The sequence below is a fragment of the Elgaria multicarinata genome, chromosome 4, assembly GCF_023053635.1.
Source record: "Elgaria multicarinata webbii isolate HBS135686 ecotype San Diego chromosome 4, rElgMul1.1.pri, whole genome shotgun sequence".
Taxonomy (NCBI): Eukaryota; Metazoa; Chordata; class Lepidosauria; order Squamata; family Anguidae; genus Elgaria; species Elgaria multicarinata.
Window position 1 is genome coordinate 1,987,405 of NC_086174.1, and position 27,138 is coordinate 2,014,542.

Here is a 27,138-nt window from a genome sequence, read left to right on the forward strand (position 1 = left end):
GGGTTTGCTCTGCCCACTTCCTGTTCTCCTTCCTTCACTTCACCCCGTTTGCTATCTTATCTGCTACAGCAGTTGGAGCTTCATCACACCAGCGTTATACTGTGCAATCACTGACCATTGCGTGCAAAGGACTCACCTTAAAATCTGCTTTGATTGTGAAGTAGTCCCATGCATCCTGCCTCAATTGTGCTCCTTTTGCAAAAGATTCGCCCTAATTCCGAGCCGCCACTGCGGGCACAGGAGCAGGATTTTAAACAAATGCTTACATCTGCGAAAGCTTTAAAGATAAAGACACCAAAATCGGCACAGTAATGGATATTAGGGAGAGCTTTAAGCATACCAAATTTGACTTGAATTGGGTCATCCGGTGATTTTTTATGATTTTTTTTTTACATTTCCCCCCTCTTTGCAAAGTATCTGAGGACTGCTAAATTCACTTCCTGGTAAGCAAAGGATCGCTGTAGCTCCATGCAGGAAAATTAACACAGGTCTCTGCTCCCGGTCCAAAACTCTAACCAGCGGGGCTTAAATGGTGTGTTTGAAATAATCCCAACAGCTGGGGCTGCCAAAAACAGGCCTCACCGTCTGCGCTGCTGAATGTTTTCAGTTTGGTCACCCATCCAAACCCTGACCAGACCCGGACCTTCTTAGCTTGTGTAAAGATATTTTGGGAGGGGGTTTGTGTGTGCTTATGACTATTGCCCTGCACTGCTGGCTAGGAACGAGGCAGGCAGAGGGTGGAGCAAACCCAGCAGCTCTGCTACTTTCAGAGAAGAGGAAGAACACTGAAACAATTGAACAGTACGCCCTGCAGTAACGTTACAGTTAAACTCAAGTAATGCTACATTCGTGCCCCGTTACGTTAAAAGCTGACACAGATAACAACGTTAGAAATGGACACTAGCAACGTTAGAAGACTAGTGTTGATCATCCCAGTTTCCCACAGTGGTTAACTGGATGCCTCTGGGAACTCCACAAGGAGGACATGAGTGCAATGGCCTCCTCACACTGTCTCCAACCCCCAGTAATTGGTTTTCAGGGACTTGCTACTTCTGATCCCTGCTATAATATATAGCTACCATGACGAGTAGCGATTGATTTGGTAGCCCTCTCCTCCATGAATTTCTCTAATCCCCTTTTAAAGCCTTCTAAGTTTCTGTCCAGCACCACATCCCATGCAAGCAAATTCCATAGTTTAACTATGCATTGTGGGGAAAAGTCCTTTTTGCCAGTCCTAAATCTCTTGTCATTAGCCAGGGTTCTAGTATTGTGTGTTTGAGAGAAAAAGTAAACTAAGAAGTCCTTTCTTTGTAGGATCATTGCTCCAGGACTTGATCACTTTGGTGGCCCTTGATAACGGATTGTTTACTCTACTCTTTTCATATTTATTCATATTTAACAGTTCTGTAGAAGTTTCCCAACTTGAACTTGGTGGTTTTGCCCTGACTGGGACATGAACCATACTGCCCAAGAATATTTTTCACAATGTTCCCTATTCCCCAGGCCAAGCTTTCTGCTAGTAACAGATCAAAAACAAACTTTGGTTGGGACAGCCATTTTAGCTATGCCTCTTTGATAGGCCTGAAATGACGATTGCCTTAACACTGCCTACACCATGATGCTCTGCTTAAAGCGATCTAGTTCTTCTAGGATGTCTCAAAGAATGTATTTATTTATTTATTTATTTATTTATTTATTGCATTTCTATACCGCCCAATAGCCAGAGCTCTCTGGGCAGTTCACAAAAATTAAAAACGTTCAACGTATTAAACAACAGTATAAAACCATAATATAAAATACAATATAAAAGCTCAATCGGATAAAAACAGCAGCAATGCAAAATTACAAATTTAAAACACCAAGTTAAAGTTTACAAATTTAAAACACCACAGCTGGTTTGCTGAGAGAGAGGTTCGCTTAGCGCCTACTATTGTACTCTTTCTGGCACCAGGTGAAGACTTTTGTATTCTCCCAGCATTTTAGCATTCTAGTCTTTTAGTGCTGCTGTTTTAAATATGTATTTTAAATCTCTGCATTGCTACTAGGCTTTGATGATGATGATGATTACATTTATATCCCGCCATTTTTTCCTCCAAGGAACCCAAGGCGGTGATCATAATCCTCCTCCTCTCCATGCTATCCTCACAACCACAACCCTGTGAGGTAGGTTGGGCTGAGAGTCTGTGACTGGCCCAAAGTCACCCAGTGGGTTTCCATGGGCTAAGTGGGGACTAGAACCCGGATCTCCCGACTCCCAGTCCAACACCTTAGCCACTACACCACACAAGCTCTCTGTTCTGGTTGTATTTTTTATACTGTAATTTTAAACTTTTTAAATTTTATGTTGTTTTTATGCTGTACTTTATCATTTCAATTTTAGTGAACCACCCAGAGAGCTTTGACTATTGGGTGATCTAGAAATGTAATAAATAAATAGAGCTGTCAAGTATGTGTGCAACTGTTATGTATTCTGTTAAAGCCAGTGTGAAATGCCAGCGCAAGATACAGATCTGAGGTCCATAATAATTGTGTATCTCCTTTTGAATTGATGCTTCCAGACCATGGCCACTGGGAATCCCAATGCCTCCCCCACAGTAAGTGAGACTGAAGACAACGAGATGGAGTTGTTGACTGAAGAGCCCAGAGGTAAGGCCTGAAGGAGTGTGGTGCGTTTTCCTCTCTGCTCCCCACCATTCTGCTCAACAGAGCTGGACAGTCAGAAAGCTCAATTCTGTCCTTCTTCCAGCAGCAAGGGGAGATGAGGGGCGACAAAGGCCCTGCTTCTCTGCCTGGGTGAAATTGTTAAGAGCGTGAGACTCCCTGTTGCAAAGCTTTGAGAGGCTGGGTGGTACCAGGAGGACACAAGAGAGAACTGGCCTGACTACGTAAGCAGCCACTTGGGCCCCCACTCTTAATAGGAGTGCCAGGGATGCAGCGTGCCACCACAGAGGTATTCCGCAGGGTCCCTCAAAATGCTGGATCTTGGGTCAGGCAACACAGTTCTTTGTGGTGGCAGAAGGTCATGGGTTTGGTTGTAGACCACCTTCCTCAAGCAATTTTGCTATGGTTAATATTGTTATCATGACTTTATTATTCATGCATTTTAACATAAAGGTACCAGGTTTTGCGCAACGGTTACATGATAAGTAGACATGTCTAAAGGTTTGCATGCTATGAAAGGTGGAACAAAGTGAGGGAGGAAGGAGGAGGTAAAAGGAGAATCAGTCAGACGGGGTTGCTGAGAATCATAGAATCATAGAATAGTGGAAGGGGCCTAAAGGGCCATCGAGTCCAACCCCCTGCTCAAGGCAGGAATCCACCCTAAAGCATCCCTGACAGAGGGTTGTCCAGCTGCCTCTTGAAGGCCTCCAGTGTGGGAGAGCCCACAACCTCCCTAGGTAACTGATTCCACTGTCGTACTGCTCTAACAGTCAGGAAGTTTTTCCTGATGTCCAGCTGGAATCTGGCTTCCTTTAACTTGAGCCCGTTATTCCATGTCCTGCACTCTGGGAGGATCGAGAAGAGATCCTGGCCCTTGACTATGAAAGCAGCCACTGTGACCACAATACCCAGGGGGGTGAGATGAGTTTGAGGAGATGCTTGGAACTGGTAATGGAGACGAGATGGACAGCAGGTGGGAAGGCTATATTTTTAGATGGGGAGCTTCTCCAATAGCTGCTCCATGCTCAAAAGATGCCCTCGGAGGAAAACATAAGGCATCTTATGAACACCTGTAAGCTTTAGGGTGGGATGGCCACTCATGCAACACTGAAAAAGAAGCCAAAAGAAGACACACATTTACACAAAATCTGCATTTTTGCCTGTATATGCAAATTGGAACCAATTTCTAGAATCTAATATTTCATGGAAGGCAGCTAATTTGTTTCCAGCTAAATTATTCAATTTATTTGCACCTCCCCCAGATGAACCCTATTCAGTTCCTCTTCAATTAATTTACCCCCAAGTAATTTCCTATGTAGATTCTGCTCTACAATAATTTCCCCTTAAATTGGTTGTCCCATTAATCAATCATCCCCCCCCACCCCTAAATTAAATTCAAAAAATAAATAGAACGCCTGGGTATGCAACTCCATTCAGTAGGGGTGGGACCACAATACATTAGTCCCCCACCCCTTGGAAATCTGCCAAAAGCATTAATGTAAGTGAAAAGCTTCACATTTACGGGTGCCCACCACCAGAAGTTGTTCAGAAACATCTCTGGAGGGAGCGTACCTTCTGCCTGTTTAGGATTAGGACTTCAGTGATGGGTACTGGTGGCCATGCCTCTGTTTCCTTGATGTGAGGTACTTGAATTGGTGTCAAAGCTCTCACACGTAGATCTGGGCTGGCACAGAAATTAAGCACATGTTTAAAGTGTATCTCCCTGAGCCTGACTGCACCCTGTCCCAGATCGGACCATCAGCTGCCCCTGGGAGTGCTGAGGGTCAAGCAATCTTTGAGGTGACTTGTCCAGGGCTTTATATGCCAATAACAAAACCTTGAACCTTTCAACAATGGTGTTACAGGCTGTTGAGAAAGGGCTCCAGTCTACAGCCTCACAGCTGCATTCTGCAACAGCTGCAGCTTCCATTTCAACTCCAAGGGAAGCCCCACATAGAGTATATTGCAGCAGTCCAACCTTGAGGTTCCTAATGCCTGGACTACGTGGTCCAGCTATCCCCAGGAATGGCCGCAGCTGCTGTACGTGCTGAAGTTGGTAAAAGGTGCTGCTAGTCACTGAGGTCACCTGGGCCTCCAGTGACAAAGATGAATGCAGGAGCACCCCCAGGCTCTGCCCCTGGTCCTCCAGAGGGAGTGTAACCCCATCCCAGGCAGGCAGCTGACCTATATCCTGGCCCTGGGAGCCACCCACTCACAGAGCCTCCATCTTGCCAGGAGTCAGACTCAGCTTATTGGCCCTCATCCAGCCGAGCACTGCGTCCAGGTAGTGGTCCAGAGCCTGCACAGCCACACCGGATTCGATGTTACGGAGGAAGAGAGCTGGGTACCCTCAGGGTACTGATGACACTTCACTTCAAATCTCCTACTGATGCTTGGGGCTTGAGTGTCCGATGTGGTTGAGATTTTGCTAACTGGAACACTGTGTATACATTCAATAAGGAGCTGAGGAGGACTCCACAGCTGAAACGCCGCGCAAGTGAAGGAGGAGAGAAGACAAGTACCAAGTCTTTGAATCAAGGGAGAAAGAGATCCTGAAGAAGTGTACGTACGAAGGGGAGGTCAGCCCCACTCTCCTGTGATAAGGGTTAAGGGCAGGCTGGGTGGGGGGCAAAGACAGAACCTGGGGTGGGTGGGGGGCTTCCCCAGTGCTGAAGTATGTATGTATGTATTTATTTATTTATTACATTTTTATACCACCCAATAGCCGAAGCGCTCTGGGTGGTTCACAAAAATTAAAACCATAATAAAACAACCAACAGGTTAAAAACACAAATACAAAATACAGTATAAAAAGCACAACCAGGATAAAAACCACGCAGCAAAATTGATATAAGATTAAAATACAGAGTTAAAACAGCAAAATTTAAATTTAAGTTAAAATTAAGTGTTCAAATACTGAGAGAATAAAAAGGTCTTCAGCTGGCGACAAAAGGAGTACAGTGTAGGCGCCAGGCGGACCTCTCTGGGGAGCTCATTCCACAGCCGGGGTGCCACAGCGGAGAAAGCCCTCCTCCTAGTAGCCACCTCAGCAGGGACTCACGGAGAAGGGCCCCTGTAGATGATCTTAAGGTCCGGGCAGGTACATATGGGAGGAGGCGTTCCTTCAATAACCTGGCCACAAACGGTTTAGGGCTTTGAATGTCAATACTAGCACTTTGAATCGGGCCCGGACCTGGACTGGCAGCCAATGAAGTTGTAAAAGGACTGGCGTAATGTGATCTCACCGGCCAGTCCCTGTTAATAAACGGGCTGCCCTGTTTTGTACCAGCTGAAGCTTCCGGACCGTTTTCAAAGGCAGCCCCACGTATAATGCATTGCAGTAATCCAAACGAGAGGTTATCAGAGCATGGATTACGCCAGTCCTTTTACAGCTTCATTGGCATGGATAACTGTAGTTAGGCTATCTCTGTCCAGATAAGGGCGTAGTTGGTATATCAACCTAAGCTGCTAAAAGGTGCTCTTTGCCACTGAGTTCACCTGTGCTTCAAGTGACAGTTCTGGATCCAAGAGCACCCCCAAACTACTGACCCATCCTTTAGGGAGAGTACAACCCCGTCCAGGACAGGGCAAACATCACCCCGCCGGACAGATGAACCACCCGCTAACAGTCACCCCCAACCCTATACACAATTCCAGTTGTGTGGGATGTCTTACACATACATGGACAAAATGAAACTAATCCTTCTGCCAGAAATGGCACAAAAGGTGGTGTACAATCAATAACAATGAAAGCTACATGAAAGTAGTTCGGAAGAGACTGCTGGAACCAGGGGGTGCCCATCCTTGCCACTTCCTCTGTTCTGCCCTCAACACATGTGACGCTGCATATCTTTCCAGTCAGCCATACTTGGATCCAGTCCACAAATGTAAATCTGCCTTCAGCTTCATTGATAAGACAGCTTTGCTGAGAGACCGCCTTCTCCCATATGGGCTTTGAACAGTGAGCAGTAAATTCAGGTCATTAAATGCTTAGCTGTAGAAGGATGAATGGAAGGTTGGTTAACCAGATTAATTGAGGGAAAAGAGATGGCATGGAGAATGTGAAAGGGCCATGTAAGGCGGCACCTTCTCAGGATGGCAGAGCGAATTGGATCGCACTACATTGAGTGCTGCAGCAGGTACCAGGTTTCATGACAGCATAAACGCTGCAGTTCCCTAGAACCCTTCTTGCCATTACTTGAGTTTCCATGGCCATTGCCTTTTCTCAGCCGAACGTTGTCCAAACCAGGCTCTGCTAACATACTCTGACTCATATCCTATCCCTGTTCCCAGATTCTTCAATTGCACATTCCGCTTATGTGTCTCTGTGTTTTTTAGATGAAAAGCTGGAATCCAAGACAAGGAAGGTTCTCAGCACAACATACGATAAATTGTTTGCTGTTTTGTCCCAGGACACGATGCTAGATGGAGTGAACTATCTCAAGTGAGTCTCCCACCTGATTTCTTCTCAAATATAGGTTAGATCTACACTACTGCTTTATAGTGGTATTGAAGTGCACTGATAACTGTTTGTTTTAGGGTGACCCTATGGAAAGGAGGACCGGGCTCCTGTATTTTTAACAGTTGTATTGAAAAGGGAATTTCAGCAGGTGTCATTTGTATATATGGGGACCTGGTGAAATTCTCTCTCCATCACCACAGTTAAAGCTGCAGGTGCCCTGCCCTCTTTTAAAGCTGGTCACTCTAGTATAGCTCCTGCAGCTTTCACTGTTGTGATGAAGAGGGAATTTCACCAGGTTCTCTATATATACAAATGACACCTGCTGAAATCCCCTTTTCTATGCAACTGTTAAAGATACAGGAGCTCTGTCCTCCTTTTCATAGGGTCACCCTACGTAATCATCTTAAAGTAGCAGGCTGGTGCTAGGTCTGTGAGTTAACCTTTAAATGAATTAAACTCATTCCCCACCCCCTTACCATCTCCACAACCCTGCAAGGTAGGCCTGTCCTAGGCCTGTGAGGTAAGTTTAAAACAAACTCAATTAGTTTCTTCTTCTCTCTCTCTCTCCCCCTCAACACCTGGCCAGGGCTGTCTTGAAGCCATCATCATGATTTTCCTTGTCCCCACAAAAAACAAAAACTACAACTCCCAGCATGCCTTTTGCCCAGAGCTGCAACCTCCTTCCCTTCTGCTCCCGATGGGGCCTAGTAACTGAGGCAGCCAACCCAGGCGCTCTCACTTCAGGCCCAGGATGGTGAGCCACTTCCAGATGATGGCTGCCAAAGCCTGCCAAGTCTTCCCTCCCGCCTAAGGCATGCTGGGAGTTGTAGGCGTAAGCCTAGGTCCCTGAATAACGCATTAATTTTTGAACATCTGAGGTGTGGTGGGAGACCACTGGAGAGCGGGCCTTCTTAGTTGTGGCACCCTGCTTATGGATTTCTTTTTCCCAGGCAGGGTTGCCCAGTGACTCCATTAATGGCTTTTAAGTGCCAAGTGAATTTAAAAATAAAATAAAAATCCCAAGGCTTTTTAACTTGGTGAGATTTGTTATGTTGGTTTCCCCACCCTGTTATAACTAAACCACAACATTCCAAGACAGATGCAAGAATTACTGAATAACATTTATGATTTTCATGGAAAAGCCTGATTACACCATTGAAACAGAAGAGTGAATGGAGGAATGACTGACAGCTGAGGCTAGAATGGAATGGTGGGCAGAGTTAGCGGCAATTGGGGAAAGGCAGTTAGAAGGAGAACAAAGACAGCCAGCAAAAGGTTAGGAAAATGGGGGCTGAGTTAGGATGGAGAGATAGTGATACTACAGCTCCCAGCATGCCTTTGGTAGCTCTCAGGTGTCCATGTCCTCTGAGAGACGCTTTCCTCCTCTCGTGGCTGATGCTGCTCCTTGACAAAGCATCGAGGAGTAGCATCGCCGAGGAGGGGAGATAAGCAGCCGTCAGTGGATGCGCACAACTCTGGCCAAGGATGAAGGCTGCGTGTGCGCTTCCCTCAGTTTCTGAGAAAACTGATATCAGGATAGGGTGCTGTTGAGCATGTCCAGAGTTTGGCCTCTCAAAGACATGCTGTTGTATCTAGCTATGATTTTAAAACCGCAAGTGGGAGGAGGCACCGCAAATGGATGCAGCCTATTTATGTGGGTTGTTTCATTTTATGTGGAATTTGGTTGACTGACATTAGGAATCACAATGGCTGCCAAAGGCCGGTAAGTCTGGCCTCCTACCCAAGGCATGCTGGGAGTTGTAGGCGTAAACCTAGGTTTTTTATTAAATTCTTTAAAAATACTTGACCCCCCAAATTCATGTTTTTAGATTTGTTCTGATCCATGTACACATTGTCCTGTCTGGGTGAACAGCATTAAGGCAATACCATATGTGGAAGTGGGTAAACACTTAGGGACATACGTCATACACATACACACACACACACACACACACACACACACACACACACACACACACACACATTCTGCTTTATAGGTAGAGATTATCCAAAATCCTGCAAGACGTCATTCTGGTAAAAATGTGCAAGAAGCATATAGTGTTGCCATGATGGGATCATAATGATTTAACACAAGGTGTAGATCTGACACTGCTCTTCATTTTCTCTTCTCGCCTACAGAAGCTTAAAGCTGTAGTTGTGCCCCTGTGAAATTCCCCTCAATGGCATAAGTTCCATATCGCCTCTGGGACTGTCATTAATCAGTATTGGAAGAATTGCCAAGTCCTAGTCTATTCTATACGCTCTCTCAGCAGGATGTAAAATTCTCCAAGCAACAGTGCAACCTACCTTCACCTAATGTATGAAGCTCCTGAGATGCTGAGATTGTTGTGAGATCTCAAATCAGCAGGTCGCATGCTTCCAGACCCTGGTCCTGCTGCCTGCCCTCAACTCCCTCTCTTTTCCCCCCATAGGGAGCGACTGATCACCTTGAAAAAAGAGTGTTCCTTGGACCCCATTTTCATTGGTTTTCTGGGCCGTACAGGAGCTGGGAAGACCTCCCTGCTCAATGCCATTATAGGGAAGAAGCTGTTCATGCCAGTATCCAGGGAAAAAGCTTGTACTTCATGCATCGTGCAGGTGAAGAAAAGTAAGAGTGAGTTCTACGAGGCTGTAATTCACCTTCTCACAAAAGAGGTGGGTACAATTTCCCTCCTAGGGGTAGAGGAACTGTTGCTTCGTTGAATATTTATACCCTGCTTACTCTTTATTATTATTATTATTATTATTATTATTATTATTATTATTATTATTATTATTTATTACACTTATATACTGCCCCCATAGCCAGGGCTCTCTGGGCGGTTTACAGAAATTCTAAAAAATTAAGATAAAAATGAGTATACAAAATTTAAAATTCTAAAACACAGAACATATACAAATAAAGCATTAAAATACGTTAAAACTAAACATGTGGGTAATTAAGATGTGCCACTGTATGCCTGGGCAAAGAGGAAAGTCTTAACCTGGTGCTGGAAAGAGAGCAGCGTTGGCACCAGGCGAGCCTCATCAGGGAGATCGTTCCATAGTCTGGGGGCCGCCACCGAAAAGGCCCTGTCCCTCGTTGCCACACTCCGAGCCTCTCTCAGAGTAGGCACCCGGAGGAGGACCTTAGATGTTGAACGTAGTGACCGGGTATATTCACGTCAGGAGAGGCGTTCCATCAGGTATTGTGGTCCCAAGCCATGTAAGGCTTTATAGGTCAAAACCAGCACCTTGAATTGGGCTCAGAAACATACAGGCAGCCAGTGCAAGCGGACCAGAGCAGGGGTTATATGGTCGAACCTTCTGGTTACCGAAATCAATCTGGCCGCTGCATTTTGCACAAGCTGCAGCTTCCGAACCGTCTTCAAAGGCAGCCCTTCATAGAGTGCATTGCAGTAATCTAACTTGGAGGTTACCAGAGCATGGACAACTGAAGCCAGGGGCAGATCCACATTTAAGCTTTGGGACGCCCTGACGCCGCATTTGGGCGTCCCGAAATCGATGATGTGAACCCTACCTTAAGCGTTGCAAGAAGAGGCGGAGGAAAAGGAGGAGGAGGAGGCCCTGCGTGGGGACGGGATGAAGGGTAAACTGCGCCTGGCGCCTTCACCGGGCAATCAGCTCCCGCCCACCTACCCGCCGGCATCCTTTTGCCAGCGAAAGAGTCACCCGGGGCCCACCCGGGTCGGAGAACTTCGCGGAAGAAGCCGCCGCCGGCTTCCTCCGAGCTCTATGACCCGGGCGGAAGCCGGCGGAAGCTTCTTCCGCGACGCTCTCCGACCCGGGTGGGCCCCGGGTGACTCTTTCGCCGGCAAAAGGCTGCTGGCGGGTAGGTGGGCGGGAGCTGATTGCCCGGCAAAGGCGCCAGGCGCGGTTTACCCTTCATCCTGTCCTCCTCCGCCGCCTCTTCTTGCAACGCTTAAGGTAGGATTCAAATCATCGATTTCGGGACGCCCAAATGCGCCGTCAGGGCATCCCAAAGCTTAAATGTGGATCCTCCCCTGGTTATCCCTGTCCAGCTAGCGGCGTAGCTGGGCCACCAACGGGAGTTTGTAGAAGGCACTCTGTGCCACTGAGGTCACCTGAGCCTCAAGTGACAATGATGGATCTAAAAGAACCCCCAAGCTACGAACCTGCTCCTTCACCTGCACTCTTCTGAATGGACGCCCAAAGTAGCTGACAACAAATACAAAACAACCAATACAATATTACCCAATATTACAATACAATACAATATTACCCAATATTACAATACAATACAATATTACCCAATATTACAATAAATTAATCCCTTCTTACGTTACAAGAGCTGTCTTTATGTTACATGAAATCTCAGTCTGCAATAGAATTATTGGAGAGCTCCGTGTGACACAGCATGGTCCCCTTTGGGTTCTGCCCAATCTTACAGCTCCTTTCCTGGACTGAGATTTGGGACCACATTGGTGAAAGTATGGAGCCAGCCCCCTTCGGACATGGCCCTGTGGTTTGCAATACCAAAACAGGGCATCCTTCATCCAGTCCCAGTCCCCAAACTGTACTGGCTCCCTGGGGAACATAGAATCATAGAATAGCGGAGTTGGAAGGCGCCTACAAGGCCATCGAGTCCAACCCACTGCTCAAGGCAGGAATCCACCCTAAAGCATCCCTGACAGAGGGTTGTCCAGCTTGAATGACTCTAGTGTGGGAGAGCCCACAACCTCCTTAGGTATCTGATTCCATTGTCGTACTGCTCTAACAGTCAGGAAGTTTTTCCTGATGTCCAGCTGGAATCTGGCTTCCTTTAACTTGAGCCCATTATTCCGTGTCCTGCCCTCTGGGAGGATCGAGCAGAGATCCTGGCCCTCCTCTGTGTGACAACCTTTCAAGTATTTGAAGAGTGCTATCATGCCTCCCCTCCATCTTCTCTTCTCCAGGCTAAACATGCCCAGTTCTTTCAGTCTCACTTCATAGGGCTTTGTTTCCAGACCCCTGATCATCCTGGTTGCCCTCCTCTGAACACGCGTCCCTGGTCAACAGCCGGTTGGCCACTGTGTGAACAGAAAGCTGGACTAGATGGACTCTCAGTCTGATCCAACAGGGCTCTTCTTATGTTCTTATGAGCCTGGTGGGCACCAGGAAAGGTGTCTGTGGGCCCATTGGTGCTCCTGGGCACTACATTGGAGAACCCAGGACAAGATGATCTCCAAGGTCCCCTCCAATTCTATGAATTAGGAATGTGTAGTTTGTGAAGATGTGTGTTTTAGCATTTTGCATCCAGCATTCACCACACTGTGTACAGTGTGTGTGTGTATGTTTTGTGTGTACAAATATAAATGTTTGATGTGATAATGTCATATCCCACATCTTTGATCCCACATCTTTCCGCATAACAGGAAAGTCACAGGAGGAGATGTGGGCTGTGAGGCAGCCACGTGGCCAGCATGAAATGTAGCTGGGCTGTAAGAGTGAAACTGGAGAATCCTCTTTACGAACGGCTGGGAAACTTCCTAGACTGGAGTTCCTGCAGGGTGGCAGATCAGTGAGTTTGGTGTGAGAGAAACGGGCTGCCACTCTGCCTCTTCCCAATTTATTTATTTATTTTAATACATTTACATATCGCCCCATAGCCGAAGCTCTCTGGGCAGTTTACAAAAGTTAAAAACAGTGAACATTAAAAACAAACATACAAAAATTTTAAAGCAGAAAAACAGCAATATCCATTTTAAACAGCTATTCTGGGGTCAGTTAAAAAACCCTCAGCAGATGTTGTTAACTGCCTGGGAGAAGAGAAAAGTCTTGACCTGGCGCCGAAAAGATAACAATGTTGGCGCCAGGCGAGCCTCGTTGGGGAGATCATTCCGTAATTGTGTGTGGGGGGGACACACTAAAAAGGCCCTCTTGGCTGCATTTTGCTTCTTTGGCTTAAGGATATTGTACTATGAAAGTGGTATATAAAAGGTAGGAGCCTTTATAGCGGTATTGAAGTTCACTGACAACTGTTGGGGCCCATTGATATATACCGTATACCACTTTCATACTGGTATATCCTGCTTGGAGTGGCTCCTGCCTTTTATATACCGCTTTCATAATGCAATATCCTGCATGGTGTAGATGAGGCCTACATTGGTCCCAACTACAACCCTGCATTCTCCTGGCTTACGAGGGTTCTTGTGGTGGTGCCAGAGGATTCATAGTGGTTCAGTATCTCACACAGCACTCCACAGTATAAAAATACTCTCCGTCTTTGCCTAATCATTCTGCTGTCTGCTGCATCTAGGTGGTAGTTCTGGCTGGTGAAGAAAGAGGCCAAGTTACCTTCTTTTCATAAGTTTAAACAAAGTCTAATCTACAACACCTTCCCCCTTTCAGAAGACCGTTAAACCAACCAGAACTACAGACCTTTAACAGGCTTTATCTGGATCTTTACTGACAGGAATGGAGTAGTGAGTTGAAGGACCTTGTGGAGGTTTTGAGCAAGAATGGGGGTGACGATGAAGGTTCCTCTCACGAGAGTGTAAGCGATGCCAAGGATAAGCTCTGTGCGCTTTATGGGGCTGGAGCTGACCAGAAAAGTTATGAAGAATTGTTGAAGGCAAAACTTGTGACGACTATTCCTGCCAAAAGAACCATCTCAATTAAGGAGAAGGAGGTAGGTGGATTATGGCATTTCCTCTTGCTTTGACATCCTGGGTCACTCTGTTTTGGAAATGGCATGCAACAGTTTACAGAACTGCGTGACTTGATATATTCGGAGCTCTGGTAAATACTAGTTATCATGCACCGTATTTTGTCACACTTGTAGAATGGAATTCCTGTTGCAACAATGCCTGGGCATCTTCCAGATCGTGTGCATTTAGCAAAATGGGCTCTACATTATACAAATGCATTCCCCACTGGCTGTGTTTGGGCGCTCATGTCTTGGCTTAATAAACTGAAAGATGAATCACAGAATCACAGAATCATAGGATAGCAGAGTTGGAAGGGGCCTACAAGGCCATCGAGTCCAACCCCCTGCTCAATGCAGGAATCTACACTAAAGCATCCCCGACAGATTGTTGTCCAGCTGCCTCTTGAAGGCCTCTAGTGTGGGAGAGCCCACCACCTCCCTAGGTCACTGGTTCCATTGTCGTACTGCTCTAACAGTCAGGAAGTTTTTCCTGATGTCCAGCTGGAATCTGGCTTCCTTTAACTTGAGCCCGTTATTCCGTGTCCTGCACTCTGGGAGGATCGAGAAGAGATCCTGGCCCTCCTCTGTGTGACAACCTTTCAAGTATTTGAAGAGCGCTGTCATGTCTCCCCTCCATCTTCTCTTCTCCAGGCTAAACATGCCCAGTTCTTTCAGTCTCTCTTCATAGGGCTTTGTTTCCAGACCCCTGATCATCCTGGTTGCCCTCCTCTGAACACGCTCCAACTTGTCTGCGTCCTTCTTGAATTGTGGAGCCCACAACTGGACGCAATACTCTAGATGAGGCCTAACCAGGGCCGAATAGAGAGGAACCAGTACCTCACGTGATTTGGAAGCTCTACTTCTATGAGTGCAGCCCAAAATAGCATTGGCCTTTCTTGCAGCCATATCGCACTGTTGGCTCATATTCAGCTTGCGATGTACAACAATTCCAAAATCTTTCTCGTTTGTAGTATTGCTGAGCCAAGTATCCCTCATCTTGTAACTGTGCATTTGGTTTCTATTTCCTAAGGGAAATAGAATAAACCTCTGCTTCCACCTGCAGCCCCACTGTACTTCTCTTCTCCGCCTTCTGATTCAACACCTGGGATTACATTATATCTTTCATTTTGTCATGTTTTATGACCATGCAAACATTTGTAGAGTTGTCACCTTGCAAGCTTAAAAAATACCTGATGTTCAGTGGCTGGAACCTGGGTGGATTTGGTAAGGGGGTGGTGAGGCGATAATTAAATCTCCTTGGCTAAATACACTTGGATTATTCAACAAAATGCCGGATGCCAAATCCCGTTGGCTCAAAATTCCTGACAGCTGGCAATCTAAGAAATTGGCAACAAGAAGAGAGATATTTAGATCAAAATATCTTTTGGACAAACAGGTTTCTTTTATGTATCAATCAGGTGACTACATTCTCCGAAAAACTGGGACCTTACATTTGTGTGAAGGAAAACCATTCTTTTGAAGCCTGGCCACTAATCAAGTACGTGGAATTGGACATTCCAGCATCGGACTTGGTTCCTGAAGGCATCACGTTTGTGGACATTCCTGGGACAGGAGACTTTAACAAGAAAAGAGATGAAATGCGGAAAGAGGTGAGTTTTGGCTTGAGTTACAAGGAAGAGAGAATAACATTACGGTGTTGATCAAACTCTTGGCATTGAAATTAAAGGAGTGTCCCGTTAGTTAAAGTGAGTTGCAAATTTAGAAAGAAAGAAGAGAGCTTCTACCTTTATGACTAGGGCTGTGCACGAACCCCCTGATCCCCCTCCCTCCTCCCCCTTACCTGCGTCCGTCCGAGGCCTGGTCTTCCTGTTTGTGTCCTCAGGCTCAGTTGAAGCAGTTGCGGGGCCGTGGATGGATGCAGGTAAGACTCCCCTCCCCCTTGCCCCCTTACCTGGCTCTGCCGCTGTCGCCGCATGGGTGGCAGTGGCAGTGGCAGCGGCAGGGCCAAGTAAACCCCCCTTACCTTTTTTGCGGAGCTCTGGATCGAGGCGAGGATCCGCCTTCACCTCGATCTGCTCCGCGACGCTCCGCTGCTCCCCCGATCCTCTTCGCCTCTGCCTTAAAGGGAGGCAAAGCACCCCGATCCGCTTCTGCTTCTCCGGTCCGAGGAGAAGCGGAGCACAGCCCTAATTATGCCCCCCATCATTCTCTTGCTTTAAAAAAATGACACATGTTAAGCTAATAACTTAATGATTCCATGATTTATGTGACAGCCCTTTAAAATTGTGCCAACTTTCAAATTAAATGTGCTGGATCTAATTAAATGTGCTTATTATTATTTTATATTTTTGGAGATTTACCCCTTTTACTCCAATTTCAAGAACAGGCACATGATATTTCTTTCATGTGTTGATGAATTTTTTAAAATATTTATTTAATTTAATTTATTACATTTATATACTGCCCCATAGCTGAAGCTCTCTGGGCGGTTCACTGATGTGTTTCATTCAGGCTTGTGGAAGAAGGCAATAAGCAGTTTGCTTACCTGTAACTGTAGTTCTTCGAGTGGTCATCTGTCATAGGGAGAGGCACTCTCTCCAGTACTGAGGTCCCAAGCCGTTTAGGACTTGAAATGTCATTACCAACACCGGAAGCATATAGGCAGCCAGTGCAATATCTTTAAGCCAGGTGTTATATGGTCTTTGTGAGATGTACTGGTCAGCAGTCTAGTTACTGCAGTTTGCATTAGCTGAGGCTTCAAGGGCAGCCCCACGTAGAGTGCATTGCAGTAGGCTAATCAGGAAGTTCCCAGTGCATGCATGACTGTGGCTAGGTTGTCCCTGTCCGGGAAAGGCCATGGGCTGGCAGATCAGCTGAAGCTGACCCCAAGTACTCCGTGCCACAGAGTCCACCTGGGCCTCCAGTGATAAGGATGGATCTAGGAATACTCCCAAGCTATGCACCTGCTCCTTCATAGGGAGTGCAACCCAATCCAGGACAGGTCGCTAACCCAGTTCCCAGACTTGGGAACCACCAATCCACAGAAGGTACATTTTATCAGTGTTCAGCTGCAGTTTATTGACCCTCATCCAGCCCATTACAGCCTCTAGGCACTGGTCCAACACCTTCACCACCCCAGCTGACTCCAACGACAAGGAGAAATGCAGCTGAGTATTTTCTCTCATTGTTGTGCTTCTCTTGCGGTAGCCTGCGCAGAAGTCAGGTTTCTGTACTTTGCCACTCCCTGTAATTTATTCTTCTTTCCTACCCCAAACCTCCAAAGTAAATGATCTGGTTTTAGCTACCTAATTTTCTAGAACTGCCAGTTCTAAGTCTCTAACTCACTAACCATCCCCAATCCCCCAATCATTAAATTGCTAAAGTGCTATAGCACCTTACTGCTTTAGCCCTTTGACAATAGTGAGCAGTAATCAGGACCATGAAATCTGAATTCCCCTTGGGGCTCTGCTAAGATCAAGATGCAGGGGGCATAGAATCATAGAATAGCAGAGTTGGAAGGGGCCTACAAGGCCATCGAGTCCAACCCCCTGCTCAATGCAGGACTCTTAGGCCATGGCTAGACAGGGCAATATCCCAGAGTGATCCCTGGGATCATCCCTGTGCGTTCACATGATGTACAGGGGATCCCGGAAGCAGGGAAGGATGGTCCCTCCCTTGCCCTGGGATCTTGCCCTAGCCTTTGAACCCACTTTTTCCGTGGTCTTGGGCTGATCTTGAGACTGCGGGATGTGTGTGCGGGTGTCGCAGTTTGTCCCAGCTCCTCGCGGTTAGTTGCGAGGAGTTGGGACCCGTGCACGAGGAGCTGAGCTCCTCAAGAGTTATGCACCCATCGGGAGTTGGGTGGGGGGGCGGGGATTTTTTTTTAAAAAAAACTTACCTTTTGCGCACGAGCGTTCGTGCACTCTTCTTCTTTAACCTAAAAACAAAAAACAAAATGGCGGGCACGACAAGACAGATCTGTTCTACATAACATCTTAATGTTAAAATCATTGAAATAAAGAACAAGTGAGAGATTCAATGTATCTGAAATTAACTTCACTCACTCCTACTTTTGTAAGTTTTGCTGTACTTTGAAGCTTTTGCTATACGCTGTGGGTTACATTCTCCCCTTCCCTCAAATATCTTTCTGACTGTATCTTCACTCATTGCAAGCTGCTGTTGTTGTTAACAGGGTTTGCTACTGGCTGGCCGGCTGGCCGGCTTTTTTAAATTTAATTTTTTTAAAAAGCTTGTGTATAATTGTCACAAGTTTCTCTACTCTAACATTAGGGTGGGTGTTGTGGCAGTGAACACTACTTTGCCCATTCACACTTCTCACTTATAGACATTATATACATTATACTGTATTCATTATTTACATATATACTTATATAAATTAGCAGATCAGGGGTCTGGAAACAAAGCCCTATGAAGAGAGACTGAAAGAACTGGGCATGTTGAGCCTGGAGAAGATAAGATGGAGGGGAGACATGAGAGCACTCTTCAAATACTTGAAAGGCTGTCACACAGAGGAGGGCCAGGATCTCTTCTCCATCCTCCCAGAGTGCAGGACACAGAATAACGGGCTCAAGTCAAAGGAAGCCAGATTCCAGCTGGACATCAGGACAAACTTCCTGACTGTTAGAGCAGTACGACAATGGAATCAGTTGCCTGGTGAGGTCGTGGGCTCTCCCACACTGGAGGCCTTCAAGAGGCAGCTGGACAACCACCTGTCAGGGATGCTTTAGGGTGGATTCCTGCCTTGAGCAGGGGGTTGGACTCGATGGCCTTGTAGGTTTCTTCCAACTCTGCTATTCTGTGATTCTATGATTCTCAAGGCTTGTGTGTTAGCACCACTTCGCACATCCAGACTTTGAACTCCTGTCTACTTCCTGCACAAACACGTGACTCTGAGACCCTCTTCCTAATGCCTTGCTTTTCATGCCAGCACCATGGGGCTAAGTTACAATAGATGTCTCTGCACAGATGTCTGAGCAGTCTCTATTGTCTCTCACTCTAAGTCACTGCAGACAAACCAAAGCCTCCAGCCTCAAACAATTCTCTCTCTCTCTCTCTCTCTCTCTCTCTCTCTCTCTCTCTCTCTCTCTCTCTCTCTAAGTCTCCCAATGGTCCAGCTAGGCTGCACACTTGTGGCTTGGGATATACTTATTGCAGGTTATGGCTTGGTCATGTCTGGTGACTCTTACATTATTATTTTTATTATTATTATTATTATTTCCCGGCTTTTGCCCAATACTTTAAAAACCTCTGCCTCCTCTCCTCCTGCAACACTTTGATGCGCTCTTAAAACACTCTGCGTGGTAAGCTAGCCTCAGGGCCAAGCTACAGGTGCATCTGGGTTGCCTTCAGCCTCTCTCTGCCTTATGCCAGCCTGCCAACATTTCCAGCCTCAAATAATCCCCCACCCACCCTTGTCTCTGCCAAAGTCTTCCAATGGTCCAGCCCAGCTATGCACTTGTACCCTGTGGCTGGGGTAGGGCAACAGCTTACTGTTGGTCATGTTGGTCATGAGAGTTTTTCTCTTTTTTAAAAAAATTTTTTTTATTTGTTTTCTACACTATATAAACATACATAAAACATTACAATAATAATAATAACAAAAAGAAAAACATCAAACAACTGCTACATACATATTGAATAAATGTTGAGTACATATATGTTGAATAACTATTACCTATACATTATCATACTACAACATAATCATTCTTAACATAAAAGTGCACCCCCCACCTCGGGATCATTCCTGAGTCCAAAATCTAATCGTTTCTTCTGCTGGTGGTTTCCCACTTCCCTTAGTAAACACAAATATTAGGAACTGTTTCCAGATTCCTTCAAACTCATTTATTTTAGTTACGCCTTTTCTCCACTTAATATTACATGTCAATTTATCATTAATGGCTATATCCCATACTTCTTTGCACCATTCTTCAATAGAATATTCCCCTTGAATCTTCCAGTTCCTAGCTACCATCAATCGTGCTGCAACCAGCAAGCTCGATATCAGCTCTATAGTTCCTTTTCCACACTTTATATCTTCAAATAGTGACAGCAATGCAATCTTTGGTGTTTGTTCTATTTTCATTCCCACTATTTCTTCAATTTCTAAAAACACCATCTTCCATAATCTTTGTACATATTTGCATTGCCACCACATATGTAAATACGTTCCTTTTTCCCCACAACCTCTCAACAATTTGCTGAATGCTGATCATTTATCTTATTCAATCTAATTGGGGTTAGGTACCACCTCCATAAAATTTAAAAATAGTTCTCCTTTATTCTCACTGATAAACTTCTCAACACTCTTTGTTTCCATAGTCCCTCCCAGCTCTGTTGCCCTATTTGTACCTTCAAATCTGACTCCCATACCATTTTCTCTGGGTTCTCTCTAAACTCCTTCTCTAACAATAATTTATATATTTCACTCATTAACCCTTTTAAAACTATACTACCTCCTTTCCCTTTTTCCTTATTTACTATTAACTCTTCAAACTTCGTCATCTTTCTACAAACTCTATTATCTTTAATCCACTTTTTATTCCATTGTTCTAATTGCCCATATTCTAACCAAGATAATTTTTTCTCCTTTAACAATTTTTCCATATCCTCTCTTGTTTTTATATCTCTTAGCCAATCCTTTAATTTCATTTTACTTTTCTCTTTTAATATTTTACATAATCTACCCTTCAGATCCTCTGGGAAATTCTTTAACATTATTATCGGTGCTAAGGGAGAGTTGCTCGGAAGCAGCTTCCCTTTAAATTTACTCCAAATTTCCCATTGAGTCCTCAGGAGTGGATTATCTATACTTCCAACCCACTTTCTCCCTCCAACTTTAAAAAAAACATTGTCCAAGTTCATCTCTACGTTACTTATAATTTTTTCTTCCATCCAATATAAATCTCCTACTCCTATAATTGCTTCTACAATATGTCTTAATCTATTTGCTACGTAGTATAATTTTATATTTGGGAGACCCAATCCACCCTTTTTTTGGCTTAGATACCAATTATTTTTATTCACTCTTGCTCTCTTTTCTCCAATATTTATTAATAATAATTTGCCTACTTTTTATCTCCGTTTCTGATATTTTTATTGGTAACATCCTAAACACAAAATTAATTTTAGCTAATATCTTCATTTTTATTAAGGCTATTCTTCCGAACCAAGATAAATTTAATCTTTTATATTTCTCCAATTTCTCTAATACCTCTTTCTTTAACCTCGTTAAATTTTCCTTTTCAAGATTCTCTAAATTTTTTGTAATTTTAATTCCCAAATATTTAATCTCCTCCTTAACTTTCATTTCTATTCCCTTATGTTCCCAATCCTTTTCTTCCTTCTTAGTATAATTAAACAACATCATCTCTGATTTAGACCAATTTATTTTTAACCCTGTAATTTCTTCAAATTCCCTCAACTGATATTTAATTCTTTCTAATTTTCTTATTGGGTTCTTAATGGTCAATAAAGTATCATCCGCAAACATGTTTAACTTTATTTCCCTTACCTCTCCAATTCCTTCTAACTCTTCATCCTCCCTTAGTGCCTTCGCCAAAACTTCCATAACCATTACAAACAGGACGGGCGAGAGCGGACATCCTTGTCTTGTTCCTCTGGCTAGTCGTATCTTTTCAGTGAGTCCGTCATTTACCACCACTACAGCTGTATTTTGGGAATATAACTGTTCTATTACGCTTTTAAATTTATTTCCAAATCCCAATTTATCTACAATAATCTTTAATGCCTGCCAGCTCACACAATCAAAAGCTTTACAAATATCCAGTGCCATAATTCCTGCCTTGATATTTGATTTTTTTATTACATTTATTACATTTAAAACTCTTCCCACTAGATTATGCATCTGCCTTCCTGCCACAAACCCACATTGATCTTCTCCTATATATTCTGATATAAATTTATTTAATCGTTTAGCTATAATAGATGTGAAAATTTTAGCATCCTAATTTATTAACGAGATAGGTCTGTAAGAATCGGGACTAGTCAAATCTTTATCTGGTTTTGGGATCAGAATTATCAATGAATGTTCCCATGATTCAGGTATCTTCTCTCCTAATAATATCCTATTATAAAGTTCCAATAACTTTGGAACTAAAAATTCTTTGAAGACCTTATAATATTCTGGTCCTAAACCATCTGCTCCCGGTGATTTACCAACTTTTAAATTATCAATAACATCTTCAACTTCTCTTTGAGTTATTACTTTCTCCATTAACTCTTTATATTCTGGTTTTATTCCATTCTTTATAAACCTTCCAATATACTCCTCCACCTTTTCTTGTTGAGTTTCTTTACCCTTATATAGTTCCTGATAAAATTCCTGAAATTTTTTTATTTTATCTTTCATTATATGACAATAATTCCCTCGATTATCCTTCAATGCTTCTATCCCATTCCTCCCTTTTTCTTTTTGTGTGAGTCTGGCAAGCAACCTAGAATTCTTATTACTGTTTTCAAAATATTCCCTTTTCAAATACATTAAATTCTTTTGAACCTCCTCTATATTTAAATTTTCTAATTGTTTCTTCTTAGCTTGTATTTCTACTAATTTATATTTATCTTTACCTCGCCAATATTCCTCCTCCAAATTTTTAATTTCTATCTCTAACTTTTCCTGCTCTGCACGTTGTTGTCTTTTTAAGCTACACGTTTCTCTAATACAGATTCCTCTTACTACAGCCTTCATGGTGTCCCAAACGACTGACCCAACTGTTCCTCCCTTTTCGTTAATTTCCCATGACTCCGACAATTCCTTCTGAATTTTCTCTACCACTTTATTATATTTCAATATTTTTGTATTCAACTTCCATCTATATGCCTCTTTATAATTCTTCTTAACTGTAAATTCTAAACTTAACAAGGCATGATCAGTTACTTTTATTACCCCCATTTCCATTTTACAAATCTTCGTTGCAAAATCTTTTGAGACAAATATATAGTCTATCCTGGAGTATGTATGATGAACTGGGGAAAAGTATGAGAATCCAGGCTTAGTCCCATTAAGTAAACGCCACGAATCTGAATAATCATTTTCTTTTACTAATTTATTCAATATAGTTATATTATTCCTCTTTTCAACATTAGTGGGATTTGACCTGTCCCATCTATTGTCCATAACCATATTAAAGTCCCCAGCTAATATGACATACCCCTCCTTGAATTCTTCTATTTCTTTAAATAGCTTTATAAGAAACTCTCTATGTCTCTCATTTGGGGCATACACATTAATTAGCGTATATACCTTTCCTTCAATTTTACCTTTTAACATAAGATATCTGCCATTATCATCTTTTTTTTGTTTCTTCTAATATAAACCCACTTTTTTTTGAAATCAAAGTGGCCACTCCATTTTTTTTTGATGTCCCTAACGACTTTTCATAATAAGCTACCCACTTTAATTTTATCATATTTGAATTCTCGGAGCCTTGGTGTGTTTCTTGGACCATTATAATATCCGATCCTTCTTTATTAAACATTTGTTCTATTCTCCTCCTTTTCACGACTGCCCCCAAACCTTTAACATTGAGTGTTGATACTTTTATCTTTTTATCCATATTCACCCTTTTGAAATCTCTTCCGATCCCTTGTGCTCTGCAACTCAAATTTACTTACATAACAACACAAACTCCATACAACAAACACCCACCCTCCTACCCCAACCCCTTCCCTCCTACCTTCCCCCCCTCCCCACCCCCCCACTCTGATCCCCCCCATATCCCCGTGAGTCTAATACTCCAGCCATCTACTTTAAAGGGAGGGGGGGAGGCAGTGCTGCTCCTGGCCGGCAAATTTCTATGTTGGCATTTCTATTTGCAATTATCTCAAGACATAATTAACAAGTCTATTACACCTCAGATGTCCCAGCCTCATTCCCCCCCCACCCACTCCAGTCCCACTTGCTTCCCCATACAGACCCAGCCTCTTCAGCAACTCTTTACCTTGATCCAGTGAGGTTACTCTGTGTTCCCCCCTCCCATATGTAAATCTTAGAAAAACAGGGTAACCCCATGCATAAGGGATTTTATTCTTCATTAATGTTTCAGTTATTGGTTTAATACTGCGTCTCCAATTTAATGTGTGTTGAGAGAGATCATTATAAATTTGCACTGCTTTGCCTTTGTACTGCAACTGGGCCATAGATCTCAATTCTTTCATTACTTGCTCTTTTTTGTAATAGTTACCAAATTTCACCAAAATGTCTCTAGTCCCTTTGTAATTTTGCCCCCCCACACGGTGAACTCGATCTAAATCCGATCCGTCTATCGATAAGTCAGGCATCAGCTCCTTGAACCAATTCAGAATGATTTCTCTTAGATCTTCTCCTTGTGTCTGCTTCAGCTGTTTTATTCGAATTGACAATTGACAATTGACGAATTGACGATCGACGAGATTGATCCTCCAAGGCTATTAGTCTTAATTCATAATCTTTGAATTGAATATCTGTTGATTTTTCGAAAGCCTCTTGCTTCTTCTGGTCCAAATCAGCTTTTGCCTCCAAATCTTTAATCTTTTTTGAATTTTCAGATGTCTTATCAGCCAGAACACGCATTTGTTGTCTAAAAACATCCATTTGCTGATCCATTTTTTAAAAAATAACGATATTATTCTCCGCTATCGCCGCTTTAATTTCCACTAAAGAGGGTGGCTATATCTTCGTCTTCCTGTTCTGCTTCAGGGACTGTATTTTCCAGGTGGGAGAGGTGGGAGAGATTATGATTGGATGGTTTCTTTTTTTGTGTATTTAATCTTTCCCACTCCTTCCTAATTCTCCTTTTAATGTTAGACATAGGACACTTCTGAGCAGGGCATAAATCTTAGAGTCCAGCTCACTTTCGTGGCTGCTTTTACTAGCTTATCTTCTGTGTGTTAAACACTCTTCCTTCTTCCCAAGGGGGGGGATATATCCAATTCACAACAGCATTCACTAGAGGGGATCAGAACTAATCATACACAGTCTATCAATGTCTCACTTCGCCCCTCACCGAAAGCTGTTTTCTTCCACCCCTACACACACCCCTTCTCGCCACGACGATAACTACAGCAAACTACTTCCACTTTACAAAGCCAGTATTTCAGTCTTTTCCATTTAGATAGAAGATGAAAGGTGAGAATCGCTATAAATCAGGTCAGCGTCTAACAAAAACAAGCACTCTCTTCACAAACTGCGCCACACCAACAGGCAGACCAGTTTAGTTTCACTTTCGCCGCCGAGCTTATAGAAACATTCCGTTCGTCTCACCTTATTTTTTTTCAGCTTTTCCAATACCGTCAGCATTCATAGTCCTTCTCCATCAATTGCTCAAAGATTTATGCCCATTAAAAAGGAGATAATTGCTTTTCCCGGCAAAGCCGATTAGAGCCTCAAAAGAAACTCACCGCCTCCATGGCCGCCAAGCTCCGCCCCCCCATGAGAGTTTTTCTCTAAAGATGACCCTTCATCGCCCATGATGTGGAAATTTAAGAAAAAGGCCTCTGGCCCATGCTGTTTTGCCCTATGGGCTGCTTTGACTGACCTCTCCTTTCCCACATTTTGATTTGTGGATGCCTTGCCTCTGCTGAGCTCCAGGTACCTGGCTGCACACCAAATCTGCAACAGGAAAGGTACCCTGCTTGCCCAGGACTTCTTACCTAAAGACTCGAGATCCTCTTAATGCCAAGGGCTGAAACTGCTCAATGTGCAACACCCCAAAGAGGAGGTTTGACAACCTGAGTTTGAAGGATATGGCTCCAGCAGTTTTTAAAAACAATAATTTTAAAACTTTGAACTTTTAAAAAAATCCTAAAAAAACAATGGATGAACAAATCTGATTCAAACTTAGCATGGCTAAATCTCTCCTTAAGATCTATCATGGTGCCAGCTTTCAGTCCTTTATCTTTAAAAATGTCATTTTTTAAAAATAATAATTTTAAAACCTCAAACTTTTTAAAAAAATCCTAAAACTCAATGGATGAACAGATCTGTCTCAAACTTGGCATAGCTAAGGCTCTTGTTAAGAGCAATCATGGTGCCAAGTTTCATCTCTTTATCTTTAAAAATAACATCTTTTAAAAATAATAATTTTAAATCCTCAAATTTTAAAAAATTACTAAAAATCAGTGGATGAACGCATCTGTTTCAAATTTGGTATGGCTAAAGCTCTACCTAAAAGCTATCAAGGTGCCAAGTTTCATCTGTTTATCTTTAAAAATGACGATTTTAAAATAATAATTTTAAAACCTCAATTTTTAAGAAATTCCTAAAAAATCAATGGATGAACGGAACTGTTGATGTGGGGGCCTGCATCATCTGAAGGCCCTGATCATGTCCTATAGATACCTGGTCACCAATCAGATTACCTGAATGTACATCTGGCCATATATGGAGCAAAGTAACTGCTTTAAAGCGAACGTGGCAGCAGCCCGGAGAGGCTCTGTCAGCTATACGCACGCATCCTGTACCTTGATGTATAAATATACCTATACCACATCCACCCAAGTTAGTTGGAGCTGGGTGTAACATGCTGATGCTCTTGCGTGTATGACCTGTCTCTGTATCGATACAATAAACAACTCTTAAGAATACCTGGTTCTGTCTCACTTGGAGATAAGTCCGGTTGGACAACCTAACCCATCATCCACATCACTGTTTCAAATTTGGTATGACTAAAGCCCTCAACAGGTGACCACCAAAGGAATAAAGTTAAACCAGTAAAGTAATTGTTATTCAAATTTGTATATATTAAACAAGTCAATACATTGAATTAGGACCCCATTAGTAATGAGAGTAATATGCAATCAAAAACAATTCACAATTCACATACATAAACAGTATATCTAGACCAAATCAGTCAAAGTAATGAAACATTCTTTTAAAGACCACATTAACAAAGTTCATGATATTCCTTGTTTCGAAGATTTCTTTTAAAAACGTTGGTCTTAATAAATCCAAAGCGTTGGTCTTAGTAATCTGTAAAAGATAACAGTCCCAAAATAAACAAATTTCTGGTTAGAGCTTTTCCACAGTAGCTTATCTCATTCATTTACTTGGCCTCGTTCCCAAGTTAAGGACACCGAAATTATTTTGTTACAGATAAACTTACCGCCAGCCGGCAGTGAAATGCTCTCATAATCTCGTTTTATTTAGTTTTCAGAGATGAAACCACCTTCTGGTATTTTTTATCTACACAGTATATAAAAGACTAATTGACCATATAGTCACAAACAGACAAAGGTCTGTATCATTACACAACAGTACACTTTTTTAACCTTCCAGCAAGTCAAAATAAAAATGAAACTAAAACCTACACACATACCAAGTCCAGTGGAGCCTATTTCGCTCTGTCACAACGTTTCCTGTGCTCTCAGCTGGCAAACGGCAACATCC

General features: G+C 43.3%; 1 protein-coding gene across 1 annotated transcript in view; it reads left to right on the forward strand.

Annotated features, from left to right (window-relative positions):
- The first annotated feature begins 2,561 nt into the window (after nt 1-2,561).
- LOC134398119 (nuclear GTPase SLIP-GC-like) overlaps nt 2,562-27,138 on the forward strand; it is a 65,401-nt gene continuing 40,824 nt past the window's right edge. The window contains exons 1-7 of the mRNA XM_063125363.1: nt 2,562-2,646; nt 4,833-5,016; nt 5,165-5,223; nt 7,000-7,105; nt 9,556-9,778; nt 13,539-13,754; nt 15,191-15,382. Of these exons, the coding sequence (XP_062981433.1) occupies nt 2,562-2,646; nt 4,833-5,016; nt 5,165-5,223; nt 7,000-7,105; nt 9,556-9,778; nt 13,539-13,754; nt 15,191-15,382 (1,065 nt within the window). The remainder of the gene's footprint in view (nt 2,647-4,832; nt 5,017-5,164; nt 5,224-6,999; nt 7,106-9,555; nt 9,779-13,538; nt 13,755-15,190; nt 15,383-27,138) is intronic.